This window comes from Ciconia boyciana, chromosome 7 (assembly GCF_034638445.1).
Source record: "Ciconia boyciana chromosome 7, ASM3463844v1, whole genome shotgun sequence".
Classification (NCBI taxonomy): Eukaryota; Metazoa; Chordata; class Aves; order Ciconiiformes; family Ciconiidae; genus Ciconia; species Ciconia boyciana.
The window spans coordinates 67606640-67623855 of NC_132940.1; the positions used below are offsets into that span (position 1 = coordinate 67606640).

The 17216-nt window shown below is 43.9% G+C and overlaps 1 protein-coding gene across 5 annotated transcripts in view; it reads right to left on the reverse strand.

The window, feature by feature from the left end:
• The window catches only part of TSC22D2 (TSC22 domain family member 2), a 31136-nt gene extending 14544 nt beyond the window's left edge, over positions 1-16592 (reverse strand). For 2 of the 5 annotated variants that reach the window (XM_072866987.1, XM_072866992.1), the window contains exon 1: positions 13889-16591. In XM_072866987.1, the coding sequence (XP_072723088.1) occupies positions 13889-15882 (1994 nt within the window). In that variant the 5' untranslated portion in view covers positions 15883-16591. Of the gene's footprint in view, positions 1-861; positions 936-13888 lie in introns of all 5 variants that reach the window. The other 3 variants (XM_072866989.1, XM_072866990.1, XM_072866988.1) reach the window with 3 other exon arrangements.
• Between the last annotated feature and the right edge of the window lie 624 nt (positions 16593-17216).

The window sequence follows — 17216 nt, forward strand, 5'->3', positions numbered from 1 at the left end:
ACCATGCCCATGAAAGCTGGCAAATTTTCAAGTATACAAATAAATGCCTTTTAGTTTAAATAACGATACTGGCTTTGGAAGTGCTGGGTATCAGCTTGGCATACAGAGGCTGCTGAACAGATGTCTTTTTTCCAGCTACTACCTTTGAAGGAGGAGAGCAACATCGTTGTTCATGACATAGCTGAAGCTATGTTTCAATCTTCAAACTACTGACCAACATCAGCAATTACGGGCAACAAGAGGAGGAACACGTGAAGAATAACACACTTTTTTTTTCCCAAGAATAAAGATGGCAGAATAAAAAAATTCACGCTAGAGCACCTCAGACAGTTCTCTCTCTCAATATCACTGACTATTATTTTCATTAACTTTGAGAACAGCAGTGATTCAGAAGATTAAACAGGCCTAAGCACCTGTCTTTGAAGAACATGAAAACAACAGGTCAGACAACCCGTGCTCAATACCTCAGAGGAAAACCAAAGCAAAGCAGAACCACCTATTTATCATCACCTAGACAGCAGCAAGTCAACATGGATGGCCTTTTCAGAAGCTTACGTCAGACAAAAATTCCTTCTGAGAAAAATTAACAGGCCTCATAGGGAAAAAACACAGAAGATGTGATCACATTGTAAAATCAGTAGAGCTTTTAACGCCATCTCGCATGACATTTTTATAAGTAAGAACACTGCTTGTACAAAGCGGGTCCACCATTGATAACTACTCTGTACACGTGGCTCTCCAATGGTTCAGTGGAAGAGTGGAAGGATGCATCAAACAGAGCTCTCCAGGGGTCTCCTCCGAGTGTGATATAGGATACTTTAATCCATGACTTGGACAGTGGAGTACAGACTATCTTTATACCTGCAGATGATCTGCAAGCACTCTGGACAGCAGGAATAGAATTCAGGAAGATCTTGCCCAATTGGAGCAATGGTCTGAAATAAAAAGGATGCAATTCAATAAGGATAAGCATGAAGTATTACGTTCTGGTAGCAATAATCAGCTGCACAAGTACAAAACATGGAGTGAGTAGCTGACTGCAATTCCACAGAAGAGAATGTAAAGAGAAGTTAAAAAATAAAAATCTTGCAAAGGCGTCAAACTTGCAATACTCCTCTTACACAGGATGTACACATACTAACTGAAGTCTTGTTTTATTTGGCCTTTCTGAGCCCTGAACTTAGATTTTATGGCCAGTTTTGGATACCAACTCTCCAGAAGGATGTAAGCCTACCAAAGTCCAGGTAAGACCACTAGAGGATGTGTCATATTCCAATTTTTTTTCCAATAATCAGAATCACTAAGTAAGAAAACTAAGCATTTAAAAGAGATGAAAAAGAGACAGTTACAGACTTCACATAGTTTAAAGTATCTACAAAGGAGAAGAAAACTTGTTCTTATACCTGTTAGGTATAAGTACAGCACAAACATCACAGGGTTTAATTGCAGCAAATAAAGTTCGAAGTACACATCAGAACTGTTTTCCACACAAACAGCAAGGAAAAGACTTCTTACAGAAGTGGTGGGATTCCCATGCTTATCATTCTAGAAGAGATCAAGCCGTTATTGCTCCAAAAGATTTCAGGCTCTTAAATCTCCAGATCAGCCCATATAGGCCCATCTTTCACGGTTCTCACTAGCAAGAACTTTAAAGCAGAAGTTCGGCCTCTGAATAGGATCAACTCCTATAGGAACCAAATTTAACTATGAAATAGAAAAGAAAAGAGCAAAGAAAGAGGCTAGTTTATACTTTGAAATCAAACAGCCTTTCTGTTCAACCGTACAGTTCATGTCTTTTTGGTGGAAAGTGAAAAATGACCATTGTAAAACAAAATTCTTCTTAGTTGCAGACAAAGCTCATACTGAAGCACCAAGTTTGAGATTAGAAAGTATCAGTAAAACATCCATTATTCTGGTGTTCCTAGTCTTAGAAGTAAGGTCATTAAATTATACAGTGACGCATCACTAGGACTGGGAATTCAACAGCAAGCTTCTAGCTTCCTATCCTTTGCACAGAAAGCTATAGGAGCCTGACAGTATGCCTGTAAATAAAACACTGTTCTTCAGCCACATTTATCAAAGAAAAGATGCTAGTATGTTACTTTGTACATCTACATTATTTCTACAGTATGCCAAAAGTGAATTAACACTTTGAGAAAGAAGTGACTCAAAAATACTGTAAAGATGAAGTCAGCAAATAAAAGTATTTAGCCTTTATGCAACATCAGAATTATTATTTAACAATCAAGAGACCTGATGGTAAGCACACAGTCTGAGCTTACTTAAGAGAACTATCAGCATATACAGATGTGTTTATTATGATGATCAACAAGGAATCAAGACATCAAAAGAAAAAAGGAAGGTAGAGTCATCAACTGCCCAATCTGATGTGCACTAAAGGACAACAAATTAATCTCTCCTTAGTTTCTAAAGTTTATAAAAGATTGGATGTATTATTATCCAGAAGCATTTCAAACCCAAGCTAGTTTCTAGTTACATGTCTTGCTGATCACCAGTAAAAAGCCATGTTGAACTAGGTTACCAGCTATGACCTGCAATGAAGACTGACTACAGCTGGTCTCCAAACCCAAACACCTGGCATGGTTTATTTAGGATCTGACCCAAGGGTTTTCCAATCACTTGATCATAGCTTATCAGGAAACTCCCAGTAGAGTTTATGGCATTTCAAGATTATGTTTACACTAGTAACAGAATTCCTTCTCCATCCCTCTTCTTTTAAAAGACATTTCACATTTTTATTTATCTCTCCTTCTATTTAAAGTAACTGCAACTTTGAATCAGCTTTATTTCATAAAACTCCACCTACAAAACAGAGTTAACTGGAGTACAAAGCTTTGAAGGAGAGTATTGACAAAGACTAAATGTGGGGAAGTCAATGTGGAATTCAGGAAAAAAAAATCTCAAGATTAAAGCTCTTAAGTTTTGTGTTTAATTACATATTCTGTTCACGTAGCTCCTTAAAGCCATTATACTTGAAATATATACCCTGAAAAACCAGCAAGAAGTATATGCTGTTGCATTCAGTTTTAGGCGCATTCTAGCTACAGATGACAGGAAAGGCTGACTCAATTAGCAGCCTGCATGACAGTTTTTGGGACAGTGGCTCTCAACCACCATGATGGGCTTTAAGGGGTTCACAGGCTACTTCTAAATGAAAATACCATAACAGTACAGAGAAAGCATACTACACGGAACTGATCTCCACCGGAAAATCAAGAGATATACAAATTTAAGTGCTAAAAATCACCAAACTAGGACATGCTTAACAGCAGTTCTGTAACTGAATTCAGGAGGAAGGAGATGAAAGAACACCGAGATGTATCCACAATCATTAGCAAGACAGTGCCAGCAGCACCAGCACTCAGTTTCAGCTGCTTTCAAACAAACTACACAATCCCTCCCAACACTTTCAGAAACGATGAAAATCACCTTCAGGTAACTTTACTAAGAGAACTAAAGCAGCACACATTACCTGGAATAAGACAGGAAAGTTTGACAGCAGCAGCTCCATTTCAACGAGCTGCATCTCAAACTCCTGATGTTTGGATTTCAGGTATCAGAAGAGAAAGAACTAGACTTTGCTACCAGAGTTGCATCCTCCTTGCCATAGGATCAGAACAGTACCCCATACTTTCTTTGCCTTGCTCTCAAAAGAGGATTTTGGAAAATAATCTTCTGTGCTGACTACAAGGAGAAGTGAACGAGAGATGACTGTCTCAAGTGCGCAGGGTAAGAAAGTCGGGCAGAGGCATTTCACTGATCACTTGCTTGCTCTGTTGAGATGCTGGCAGCAGCTGTCCCCTGCTCTGGGGGCCTGGCTCTCTAAAAAAGACACCGGTAACATTTTTTAGTCCCTATGAATGCTAGGGAAAAGAACAGAACCACTTTTACAACAAATGGTAATGAGAATGCAGCACGGACAGAGCAGGTTAGATCAACATTAATAATGGTCAAACCAGAGGGATGTAGTGAACAATCTGAGTATTTAGTGAGCAACAGTTGGAAGCTTCTCCAATGTTCCAGCCCACCCTGAACAAAGCACAGTCACTGGTATCGCCACATGCCCTCGCCGGAGGACAATCAGCGTTCTCCTCAGTTGTACAGGAGAGATGCCAACAATTTCTTCTCTTGCCCCACCACTGAATAGTCGCAGAGAACACTTTCATACTTGATTCACCACTGCATTTTAAAACTCACTCAAAGCCTTTAACAGTCTTGTACCAAATTAGAGCAGATGCACTATGCCATTTCATATCTTTACTGATCTGACAGACCTGAGGTGATACTGATTTGAGACAAAAGGTGATCTACCTTCATTTCTATACTTATTGTTATCTGATAAAAATAACAGCAAGTTTTATTTTCTTTTCCCCAAAGGATTTGACTATTTATTATGAAAATGTGATCTAAAAAACCAAGAAGCATTTTGACACAATATTAAATTCAAACTCACTTAACAGGTTACAATAATTTAGTATCAACAAGTCTTCTGCAAAGACAAAGTTCCTAGCTGTAAAATCAGGATAGTTTCTTCTACTATATACTCCAGAGAACAGCTAGTACAAAACATTCATTAGCACAGGCGTTTCAAAAAGATTTGCTTTACAGAAGCTAACCAGCCTAGATGTTTCAGGTAGAGCTGCACCTAGTTATTCACTTAAGTCTACCAAGTTTTGCTACTAGTAATTTAAAGCCTTCTCTGACTCACATCACTGTGTAGTTTCTGCCTTTTAAGTCTCTGGTAGCCACTAAATCAGTAGAGCATGGGAACATGAAAAATGAGACAACATTTCCCTTGATTTTATTACATCCTTTAAAGGTATGAGTCTAAGGTTCTGTAAAGAGTTAAAGGTTACCTATACTGGCGAAAATTAATGAGGCCAGCAGGACATCATGCTTCCTGTTCATAGAGTCTTGGATCAGTAAAATGGTGGCACTTTGCCTTAAGACATAAATGAATAATAGCAGTCAGTAACTGTGTTAGGTAATAATCATTCAGTATTTCTGAAGGAGCTTTGCTGGAGTTCAAATAGTAAATTCTGATATGACTATTTGATATTAATTATGGAAAGAACAATGCAAGTGCTCATCTTCTAAATTTCTTCTTACTTCTTTCTGATTTCAACAGCTGCAATTCAAAACTCCAGGGTCCAATTCTCTCAGGTCCCAATTCTCTCAGGTCCCAGAAACTGGTCCCCAAACCTCAGGAGTCCTGCATAGTAGACAATCCTGTAATTGTAACAGCTTTAAGGTCGTTCAGGACTTGCAGATGATCTTTTCCATCCTCTACATCCCATCTTCCCACTTTCCAAACAAAGCCAGACTTGGTGCACCCTCAGTTCACTCCTGACTAGTACTTCTGTTCCAGCCAGGTAATCAACACTCTTCGTGCTCTTCCTCCCTGCAGACAGCATTGTCACGGATACGCTTATTAAAACACTGTGTGCTAATAAAGGAAGGCTTTTTTGTGAAGGCTGTCATGGTTTTCAGGCTGAATTTTAATTACATAATCTTACAGACTGCGTAAGGACTAATCTGAGTGATTCTGTTCTCAAATCAAAACACGTAACGAGTGTAAGATTTCTCATAGTAACGACTTGTCTTCTCACTGGGCAAAGTTAACCTTCAGTTCTTGTAGGGAAGACACAAGCCAATGTAGTTCACGTTCACAGCTTAGCTTCAAGAAAAAAAAAATGCAGCAGATCACATCTTCAAAGAGAAACAACTATAGATTAGAAGTTGATAAACTTAATGGCAATGCAGAAAGTCTTTGCTTGACCCCATCAGGGATTCTTGCCACTATTAAGCAGCTTTCAGGAAAAGCCACAGAAAGGCCCATCAATATTATCCATGTTTGGATGAATTGAGACAAGCTTAAAAAAAAAAAAACAACTTATTGAAAGGACAGAGTCCTTCAGCCTCTATTGTAATTGGCCAGTTAACATCACTATGCCATATTATTCTTCTGTAAATTATCCCATTCAAGGGAGCAAGCTTGGAATGCATTTAAAAAGCAGACCCTAATATGCTGGATGAAAGCAGGTAGTAAAAACCAACAGAAATTCCGTGTTTCTGAATTAAAAAATCCACATTTGCTAGTATTGCATTATACATACAAAAATCTGGAAGAGATGTCAAAACTCTTAAAAATATTGACTTTTACACAACTTGGCTGGTAAAGAAAAAGGCATTTATTAATATGTATGAACCTGTTACTGTAGAGGATTAGGCTCCTACCGCCTGCTCTGCCCACAAAGCTAGATTTCCTCAAATCTATTGATGAAAGGGAAAGCTGCTTGTGATTATTGGTGAAAGCGGCCTTGCATAGTGGAACAGCTGGCTTGAGTATTCATCTTCAAAGAAAACAGCCCCAAAATGAGATTTTTTTGTCCCTCCACTAAGGTGCAGTACAGCAGTTTCAGATATTTCAGTTATCTATAAATACAAGTGGTTCCTGTTTTTCTGACAACAAAGTATTTCATTATCTGTGGGGAAAAAAGCAAGTGGAGAAAACAGATTCAAGCAGACTCAGTCAAATCCCACCTGTCCTTACTTTTGATATTGGTCAAGAAAGTATCTGTTAGCAAACATTTTAAATTAAATACTTAGCTTTTAAGAAACATATGAGAACTCAGACCATGTATGGCATGGTTTATTACATAGTATATTATAAATGTATTTGGCTGCCTTTCCACACCATTTACAAGTTCTTTACAATTCTTCAAGTTTCACGCCAGTCTGCACTCAGCTGAAGTTCTAACTAAAGCACTGTCAGTATGAGAGCTTATGCTTGGCTTAAAGAAACAGTATTTTTAAAAAGGCATTTGTAGGGTTGGTCAAGGTATTTATGGTTCTTGCACCCACCAAAGTGTTCTACATAGGAGACATTCTCAGGAGTTGTCATCTACACCCTTACAAAAATATCTGAAATAACTTGACAGAGAAGCAAGCAGGGGTTTTTTAACCCTCATTTTTGATCACTCGATCCTCCAGTAAACCAGACAAGTTAAACTTGTTCTAGACAAATACAAAATCTTCAGATACTTCACTGAAACCAGTATCTCATTTCTTATCCGTTCTATGCTTCTCCATTGCCACCTCACACACATACCACACTCATCCCCTCCCAGAAATAAAAGGGTCAGGACTGTGTCCTTGCTGCAAAGAAGGTGAACGGTATCCTGGGCTGCATCAGGCAAAGCATTGCCAGCAGGTCGAGGGAGGGGATCCTTCCCCTCTGCTCAGCACTGGTGAGGCCACACCTGGAGGACTGTGTCCCGAGCTGCGCTCGTCCAGTACAAGAGAGACACGGACATACTGGAGAGAGTCCAACAAAGGGCCACAGGGATGACGGAGGCACAAGAGAGCATCTCTCCTGTGAGGAAAGGCTGAGAGAGCTGGGACTGTTCAGCCCGGGGAAGAGCAGGCTCAGGGGGATCCCATCAATGTGCACAAACACCTGCAGGGAGGGTGCAAAGAGGACGGAGCCAGGCTCTTTCCGGTGGTGCCCCGTGACAGGACCAGGGGCGATGGGCACACACTGACACACAGGAGGTTCCCTCTGAACATCGGGAAACACTTTGCCACTGTGAGGGTGACCGAGCACTGGCACAGGCTGCCCAGGGAGGTGGTGGTCTCCATCCCTGAAGACACTCAGAAGCCATCTGGACATGGTCCTGGCTCTGGGTGACCCTGCTTGAGTAGAGGGTTGGACCAGACAACCTCCACAGGACCCTTCCAACCTCAACCGTTCTGTGATTAGTTTCTGCTATTGACATAGATCCTTATTTCAGTTTGTAATCTTTAATGAGTATTTGACAAACATGCCAGTTGCCATTGTGACAGACAGCTGACACCTCTCTACAGTACTAATTAATACTTCTACCTTCTCTCTGCACTGCTAAAAGCATTCAAGCAAGCTGTCACGATACAAATGCATTACTCCTAGCTTCAAAGGGAGAATAGCTATATACAAAAAACCTCTTGGAATAATTTTATTTTGCATGACAAAAAAAGAGAAGCATCCAGATGTCCTTCATGTGGCTGAGTAACTCACCTGCCCTGCATGAGTAAAAATAGATTATCCCATAACACAAAGAATTTACTAGCACTCAGTACACACTTGTATTTATAAAGCGTGAAGTTTAAAGATAGAGGAATTTTCAAGAAGAGGAATGAAGATACAACCTTACACTGCACTTCAAGTGACCTTTTATGTCTGGAGAACCTTCTCAGAAGACAGTAGCTTTAGCAGTTACTATAAATACTTCTATCTTTACACTTTGTCAAATATAGGAATAAAAGCAGACACCTGTGGCTGACAATCTAGATTTATCTACCAGAACTAAACCAGTTGTACTTTAGCAGGAGGAGTCTCACAGAAGTTTCTTATGGAATCTTTGCTGACACAGAGAAAGTACAAACAAGGTTTGCATTTTCCATGAGCAACAGAAGCTGCTAATCACCAGCTTTAAAACTGAAAGTTTAATATATAGCCTCAACATGCAACAGGCCAATATTCAAATATCCACTACAGTTACAGGGAACAATTCCTTTTTACTATAGCATCACCTGAAGTCATAAAAGATTATCAGCACCTCCTGTAAAAATGCACAGCCTGAGAGAAATTTCAGCTCTTCAGTAGTCTGACAGCCGTTTGGGAGTCCTGCCTGCTCAAAAAACCAAAATACTTGAATATTCAGCTTTTAACAAGAAGTTTAAAAAAAGCTTCCATGAAACATATGCTGTTATTTCTACCATACAAGACAGCATTCAGAAATAAGCTGACTGTGGAACACTTGCACTCTTCTATAGGGGAGCAGAAAAAAATTAACCCACAGCAGCTGAGCAGAACACTTAGGAGTACAAGGCACAGAGAACCATTTATGTCAGAGCTGGTACCCTACAGTCTTTAAAACAAACTGAACCATTTCACTTTGTGAATTTCTTTCAAGTATTTTCCCCCTTTCCTCCTTTTAATAACTCTCTCATCTGAAACACTTATAGCTCATTAATTTTAAGAATGCATTGACTCCTCCTTAATGAAGACATTTGAATGTTTAAACTGGGAAACAGCGCTGTCAATTGAGCAACCCCATTCTTCTGTTTAGGTATCTTGTAACACTCAAAAACTGAATGCATGGCAGGATAGGTTTTCCATAACCTAGAAACTGGTGTGGTGCTGGAGTTACCTTATGTAATTTTTGTTACAGAAAGTACAGCAAAAAGCGAACACACCTAACTAGGATGGTTTGCATTAACCATTGTTTGATATCACCAACTGTAATGTTCACCTCAGAAGTCCTATCTCAACTGTTTTTCAAATGCTGTAGTTCTGGCTGTCGAACTGAAGGCACTCATGACTGGAGCATGTCTGTCCATGCTTCATTCTCACCTGCTTCTACAAACGCTCGTAAACACAATCCTTCAGGAGGAGAGCTGAAAACATTCAAGCCTGCAGCTGCAGTAGAGCTCAAATCTCTAGTAAGTTTACGAGCAAAGTGAAGAAAGGGGCAGTATTCAATAATAATGCAATTCAAGTATTGCTTACTGGTACGTATTTGCAGAATACTTTCTTTTTTCTTTAGGAGTACAATAAAATATGCATCTAGGGCAATACATATGGAAACCCTTATCAAAGTTACATTAATGCCCATGCCCAGTTCTGTCCTGATATTATGAACATGGTCTCAAGAGCTCAGTTTTATCAACAGTTAGTACACTATACGAATACGTGATTTAGCTGAGCGGATATATGCTGTGAAGAGGTCTGCACAATCAGGTTTTCAACAGTTTAGCTGCTGTAGTTGACAGTTCACAATTGCAGCCATTCATTAGCGTTCCTGGAATACAGCCTGCACAGTTCAAGCTGGTCAGCTATCTCTGGAAAATGATCTATACTCTGCTCCTTTTCCAACATGCCTAGTAATATTTTGCCCCGAAAGTCTGCCAAACATGCAGGAGGTTTGAACAAGCTCTCAGTCACATTCTTTTAACAGAGGCAACACATTTCTTTTCCCCCCAAGAGCCAAAATAAAGTTATTAAGGTTATTAAGCCAGCTGGAATATTATGCTTGACAACTACAAATTTGTGTATACATGGGCATAAAGGTGAGTGGAGAAATGGACAAACACTCATCCTGAAATCCTCTCAGGTACTCTGACTGCCCTGCATCCACAGTAATTAGTACTGCTGCTAGGGTCCAGCAAAGAGTCCAGGCAATCCTGAGATCCAGTTCTACTTGTGTTTTTATAGTATTTGTCAGACTCCAAATTCAAAGTGGATTGCAATATTCACATCTGCCTCAATAAGAGTACTATTTCCTCCATCCTTGAATACTGTTGCAGTTTATTCTACTCATAGCCACATTTAGAGAGGAAAAGAAAATAAAACTATGTTATGCTGTAGATCTTTCATAACTTCCACAGAACATATTTCTCTTTTTAAGAGCTTAGCAATGTAGACACATCAAGTGAAAAAAACAGCTTTGCTTTTTAAAGGAAGGTTGTGACATGCCAAAAGCTTTTTTCTTTTTAATTCTTTTGGACCACCTACCCACCCTCTCTTCCCCTCCAGATAAGATTTCTTGATTAATTGATTCTTCATTATTCATCACATCAATGCAAGAAACCAGTTTTGCCTAGACTACTGTAAAAGTGTACTGGACTATCAGAACAGGAAATTAAAGGTTTTCAGGCAATGTCTTGCAAAAAAGTCAGTTCTACATCTACAGATACATAGTTCTATATCATCTGCCTATATATCAGGCTACATAACCTTACACCTCCACCTTTATCTTAGATGTAGTTTGATTTAAAACAGCAGGTCATAAGACAAAGAACTTTCTGCAGAAAGATGGGAACTGATCAGCTTTTTTTCTCAGACCTCTTTGTCTTGTACTTACTGTATTTCTCACATTCTGTTTTCAAAGAATTCCCATCCTAAACTATTTTACCTTTAAAACAGTTCCTCTTCATATTCAGAATGGTGAATGACTTACTGGATCAAGCCAGGATATTCAGAGCTATACAGTATTCCTTGATGAATCACTATTTTAGAAGATGACTATAAGAGAATAATCTACACAAGTTTCAAGTACGTACAAATATTTAAATATAATTGAAGGTGTCAGAAGAAATGTAGACACCTGCCAACACATTGACACCCCCCCCACCCCCCCGTATGTTACACATATTAAGATAAAAAAGGAAAATGCTTTCCACAAGTTTCTAGCTCTTATGATCACAAAGCAAACTCTAAACAAAACCAAGCGTTAACTTCCTGAACCTGCACGCAGCCTGAAACAGTGACTCATGATGTGTGAACTCCCTTTGTGCCCTATTAGTTTTATCAGTGTCAACCCTCAGCCTATTGATGACACTTGAAGGTCTTCATTAACTATTTCACCACCGATTTCAGTAGATAAAGCAGCTGGGCATAACCCCATGGGAGGAGTGGCGTAAGTTAACTGGCTGGAAAAAGGCAAAAAGCAGGAGCAAGAAGAGAACAGCAGACAAGCAGGAGACAGTTTTATAATAAAGCCTTCTCAGTGAGTAAAGCAAATAAAAACAAAGTGGTAAAACAGCCTTAACAAGCTGCTAGGTTTTTATTTTCTCCTTTCTCTGTGTGAAACCAGTGGAAGTCAGGATACTGTTTGAGGGGAGCAAAGAATAAACTTAGATCTACTAGTTCTGTATCACCTACTTTGTATGAAGTCTAGGCCTGCTTAAAGTAAGCTTTCCTTGCTTATCAGTATCACTACTAAAGAAAGCTATTCCAAGCTGGGAGAGACTCTCACATACCATAAAGCTCCTTGCTTAGCGTACCACTTCAGCAAATTACAAGGTTTTATCACCCACTGCAGAAGTGGACAACCGAGAAGTACGCATTTCTTTTCAGATAACCACAAGTTAGTTTCTCTACTGAACATCATAACGTGGCACATAAAAAAGAGCGCTCTGCATTTAGAGTCCATTCCTATTTCTTACTCGTAGTTCTCACAGCCAAATTTCTCAAAAAGTTTATGTAGAAACAAGCAATGTGTGAAGCAACGCTGCAAGGTGGCTCAAGTTCAAAGACAAGAGTACAGAAACAACTTTAAAAATCACTGTTCAGGGTAAGAGTACCAAGAACCGCCTTACTAGTGTGCAACACAAAGCAGCCTACAGGTTTGAATAAGTAGGACAAGTTTTTCCTTATCATTGTATAAAGTTATTAATTTGTCATAGATAATCATGTCTGTTACTACAATTTATATAAATATTAAGTATTAGAAGCTATGCAAAACAAATGCAAAATACATTCCTTTCTTTCTGACTCCTTAATCATCAGAATGATTAAACACAAGATAAATCATCTTCTGATAATATACTGAGCTATGAAAAAAACCCCCTACCAGCTTGAAATCTAACCTTATTTGCACAAAGAAGAGTTTGTCAGCTGGGTCAGCAATCCTCTTAAGGTAGGCACAACTGCTAGAAAATTTTAACCATTTAACTTTTAAGTTCTTTACCACTTTAATCAGAACTAGCGCAACTCTCTACAGCACAGCTTTTGCTTGCATAAAGGCATTAGCAGAGTTACTATCTCAAACGCAGCGTTAGCCAAAGCTCCAGTGAGCACAAGGCCTGCATTACTGCAGATTTAACTCTCCAAACACCAATTTATCTTTGAGGTACCTTCTCCATCTACTACACCCTAATCCCACATAGGCAGCAGCTTTACTAAAAGGCACTCTGAGCAACACTGACTGTGTTATCTTAAAGTCTGGTATTCTCCCAAGGTGAGGAAAGGCTTACAGAAAAATTCAGCACATCAGACCTTCTAATAATGGTGTTACTCCTATTTTTAAAAATACAAATAGGTATAACCCACATGTACTTTATTCCTCCAAATTGTAGTAATCCTGACAGTAAACGTTAATGACATTAATTCAGTACTCAAACACTGCCTTCCCTGAAAGTCTTCTCTCAAAGAAGTCAATTAAGAACAGTTTTAGCCATCACGCTACCCTTCAGGGTAGTCTGACAAGCCTATGGGAGTAAGTCACAGACACGCTTCCTCTCTCAGGTCCTTTGATGAGTCTGCTCATACTACACACCTCTGTTACAACTAGTAGTTCCAAATGGCTTTCCTATAAATAAAACTTGTAAGGTTGTACTTTCTACTGTGTCTACAACTTCGCTCAAGTAAGCGGCATCCTTTTTATTCAATGCAAAAGACCATCATCTGTAGAGCTTTCACTATGTTAGGGGATACAAATTCATATCCAGATGCAAGTACCTTCCTTACTAACTGATACTATACAGTGCAAATTCAACAGCAGGATAAAAATCAAGAACCTGTGTTATAAGCCTTTAAGTTTTCCAAGATACCTCACCTGATGGCCCTAAGGTAGCACTACACTTCTGTTTTTAATAACACTGCAATACTGTGGAGTTGATAAACCCATTTTAACCTGGCTGTCATTCCAGTGTTTTTTACAATGCGTTCAGGGGAAAGGACAGAACAGATTTCCTCGCATACTGAGTAGTTAGGTGCAGAAGGACAGTTTTCAGTCTTGGAGAAGGTCACATTATTTGTGCATTAAGCAGCTTTCAGGCTACTTTCTGCCCTGTCTTGAGAGAAAAGTAATCACGCTCACAGCCTAAGAAGAACAAGTACGGCTCACTACTTGCCTAAACACTTTGCTATGTTTTGTACTCTTAAAAAAAAAAGTAGCCCCAGTAAATTTTAGTACCACTTTCCAAAAATACAAACTTACAAAAACAAAAACTACTTGACAATAACTTGAAAGTTGGGGGCGGGGTGGGGGGGGTGTTTCCCTTACGAAAAGGTATTTTTATAGCATTATAAAATAATTCATACCTGTCTTCATCACCATCAACAGGAATAGATATGCCAAACATAGAGCTGGCAAGACTGTTCATAGGAGTACTTGCAGGTAACTGAAGAGGATTTGCTAGAGTGTCTGGAATGGGAGGCTTCACAAGAGGTTTATTTTCAGCTGTAAGAGAAAGTGGTGGCTGAGGTAGGGGTTCCGATTTTCTTCTAGTATCATCAATCTGGCCTGCTAAGGATTGAGCTTGAGTCTGAAACTGTCCGAGGTTTGACTGTGGCAGATTTGCAGGTACATTAGGCGTGCCTTGCATTAACGAGTGTCCGACGTGCTGTGGCTGGACAACACCAGTACTTCTGCTGACAGAAGTGTGGCTAGTCAGCTGGGACTGGACCAGCGTAACAGGGACATTTGGCATAGTAACAGAAGCGGTGGTAGACACACTAGGCACACTTGTACCGGGCACAACCGCAGGCACGTTCTGAACTCCAGAGACCACGGCATGGGGCGCACCAGGCATTCCAGACACTTGACTGCTTCCACCCATTTGATGCTGAGTCACAGATTTCTGTTGCACAACCCCTGTATGTCCAATGCCTTGCTGCACCACACCTCCTGGTTGCGGAATGGCAGTCTGACTAGCTTGTGCCTGGCCACTCGGCATTAATCCTGATCCCTGTCCGACTGCTTCGCCAGGCTGGGCTGACACCCCCATCACTGGCGCTCCCACAGGTGAGGGATTTTGGCCGGTCACCTGCCCCACAGGAAGGCTGGAAGCCACAGTACTTGGAACAGAGCCTGTAGCAGCCTGCTGAATAGCTCCTTGAGACTGCATAATTGTCATGTGCTGCATGTATTCGGTCTGACCAGAAGGTTGCGTCGGCAGTAGATGCACTGGTGGAATCTGGGACTGAGAATAAGCAAATTGTTGAGGCTGAGTCACTGGTATGTTTGCCTGCTGCACCTGCTGCTGTGCCACAGGAATGCTTGGCTGCCCTATTGTCACATTTGGAGGTGCCATGCCTTTCCCGTTGGGTCCAGCCTGCGCAACACCCTGCGTATTTACCTGTGGCTGCGATTGCTGTGGCACCATCATTTGCTGATTTGCTACCGAAGCCCCAGAAAACATAGGCTGAGCAGTACTTTGAGGCATGGCCCCACCTATGGGTTGTTGCGGCTGCTGTTGTTGCCCAATGACAAAACTAGGTTGCTGTAGAGAGGACTGGTTCATTTTCTCTGTCTGCAGCAGCTGTGACACAGCAGTCAGGGAACTGTCAGCTATAGAATCGGGGCCATGGGCCGACACTGGCACAGCCGAGACCACAACAGAACCTCCTGTGGCACCGAGGCCACTGTCCCTCTCCTGAGCAGCCTGCTCGAAGGTGCTGCTGTGCCGAATGCAATCTCCAGTCCTGCCCAGGACACCACCACCATCTGAGTCCCGGTCATAATACTCCATACACGTCCATCGTCCTCGCCTGTAGGGCTCCCCTGTACCGTGGTCCAGCTTGATCACCCTGAAGCGCGAGCTGCACGCAGCAGCCACTGTCTGAGACATCGTCCCAGGAGCAGCAGGTGCAGAAGGCCCTGTGGAGGGCAAGGCGGTTTGAGCACCGCTGCCTCCCGCCACGGCAGTTCCAGGGGCAGCAGCTGGCAGGGGCACAGCGGAGCTCTTGGGCACAGCACCCCCATTGGGGGCCACAGCTGGCGGAGCTGCAGCCACCCCACCAGCAGCCACAGCCAGCTGCCCATCCAAAAGGAGGTTGGGAGAGACGGTGCCAGGAGTTTCGGCCTCACCCACGTTGTTGAGAGTCTCCTCGGAGGAGCTCCGCTCACAGACATCCTCAGGGCCATAGTCGGTGGCTCGGGAAACATCAAAGATTTCGGAAGACACGTCCTCGGTGCGGGACTCATCCGGGTCGTCCAGGCTCTCGGTGTCCTCGGTGATGCTGCTGGCCACCTGGGCCGTGGTCACGCTGGTGATCTGGAAGCAGCTCTTCTTCTTGGCCGGCATCTTGGACATGTTTCCTCCGCGGGGAGGGGCTCCGCCAGCCGGGGCGAGGCGAGCGCGGTGCCGGGGCGGGCTGTCACGGCGTGCCGGCCGGACCCCCGGCGCTACCGCACATCCTCCGGCTGCTTCCTGCGGCGGGCGGGCGGGCCGCGGCGCTCCCGCTGGCGGGCCGCGGGCCGCGCGGGGGGCGGCGGGGCTCCTCCTCTTCCTCCCCGTCCGCAGCCCTCCTCCCGCGGCCGGGACGCGGGCCTCCTCCTCCCCGCCGCAGCCCTCGCTCCGAGCGCGGCGGGGCCGGCCGAGCGCCCCGCGGCTTCCTGCCGGCTTCGGCGCGGCGCGGGCCCCGGGCGGGCGCGGCGGCCGCAGAAGCAGGCCCGCGGCCCGCCCCGCGCGAGGGGCCCCGCGGCGGCCGGGCGAGGCCCAGGCGGCCCCGTCTCCCCCCCGCGCCCTGTCTCCGCGCTCTACCTGGAGACCAGCGCCAGGCGCATCCTGCTCGGAACCAGCCCGCGGGCGAGCCCCGCAGGTACCCCCCCCACCCCCCGGGGCGGAGGGCCGGCGCGGCGGCAGCGGCGAGGAGGAAGAGGAGGCGAGGCGGCCCTTCCGCGGGCGGGCGCGGGCGGCTGGGCTGGGCTGGGCTGGGCTGGGCCGCGCTGCGCCGCGCCGGCCCCGGGAGCGCGGGCTCCGACTGCGGCTCCCTGCGCCCAAGATGGGGCTCAACTTCTCCTGCGCTGCACCCTGGGAAGGGCGCCGGCCACGCCCCCCGACGCTGCGGCGCGATGACGTCACGCCCCGCCGGAGCTGGCGGGGGGCGGGGGGAGGGAAGCGGAGCCTGCGGTGGCTGTTTGGAATGTGCCACCGCCCGCCAACTCCGCCCCCCCCCGTCCCCGCTCCGCTTGGTCCCTCCCGGGCGCGCGAGCCCGTGTTGGCGGTTGGGCGCGTGCGCAGCGCCCCGCGCGCGCCGCCGCGCAGCCGCGGCCTGAGGAGAGCGGGCGGCCCCTCGGGAGCGCGGGCGGGCGCCCGTGGAGGCCCAGGGCAGAGGCGTCTCTTTTGTCTTTTTGCGTTACGTTTCTGATGCGCAGTTGCTCCCGGAGAGCTATCAGTGGAGCAGCAGGGCCGTAAATTCGTCAAGCGACGGGCGACAGGATTTAAGCTGTTTATCCCTCCTGTTGGACGACGATCGCCCCGACACGATAGCGAGTTATTTCAGAAACTCACTCCTCTAATTATCAAAATAATCATATTATCCAGGCTACATTTATTTACAGCCAGTTTCTAGCCACTGTTTTATGTTCATAAAGGTAACCGATTTCTGGTTATTTCTCCTAATCCAGAGCCTTCTTTCCCATGGC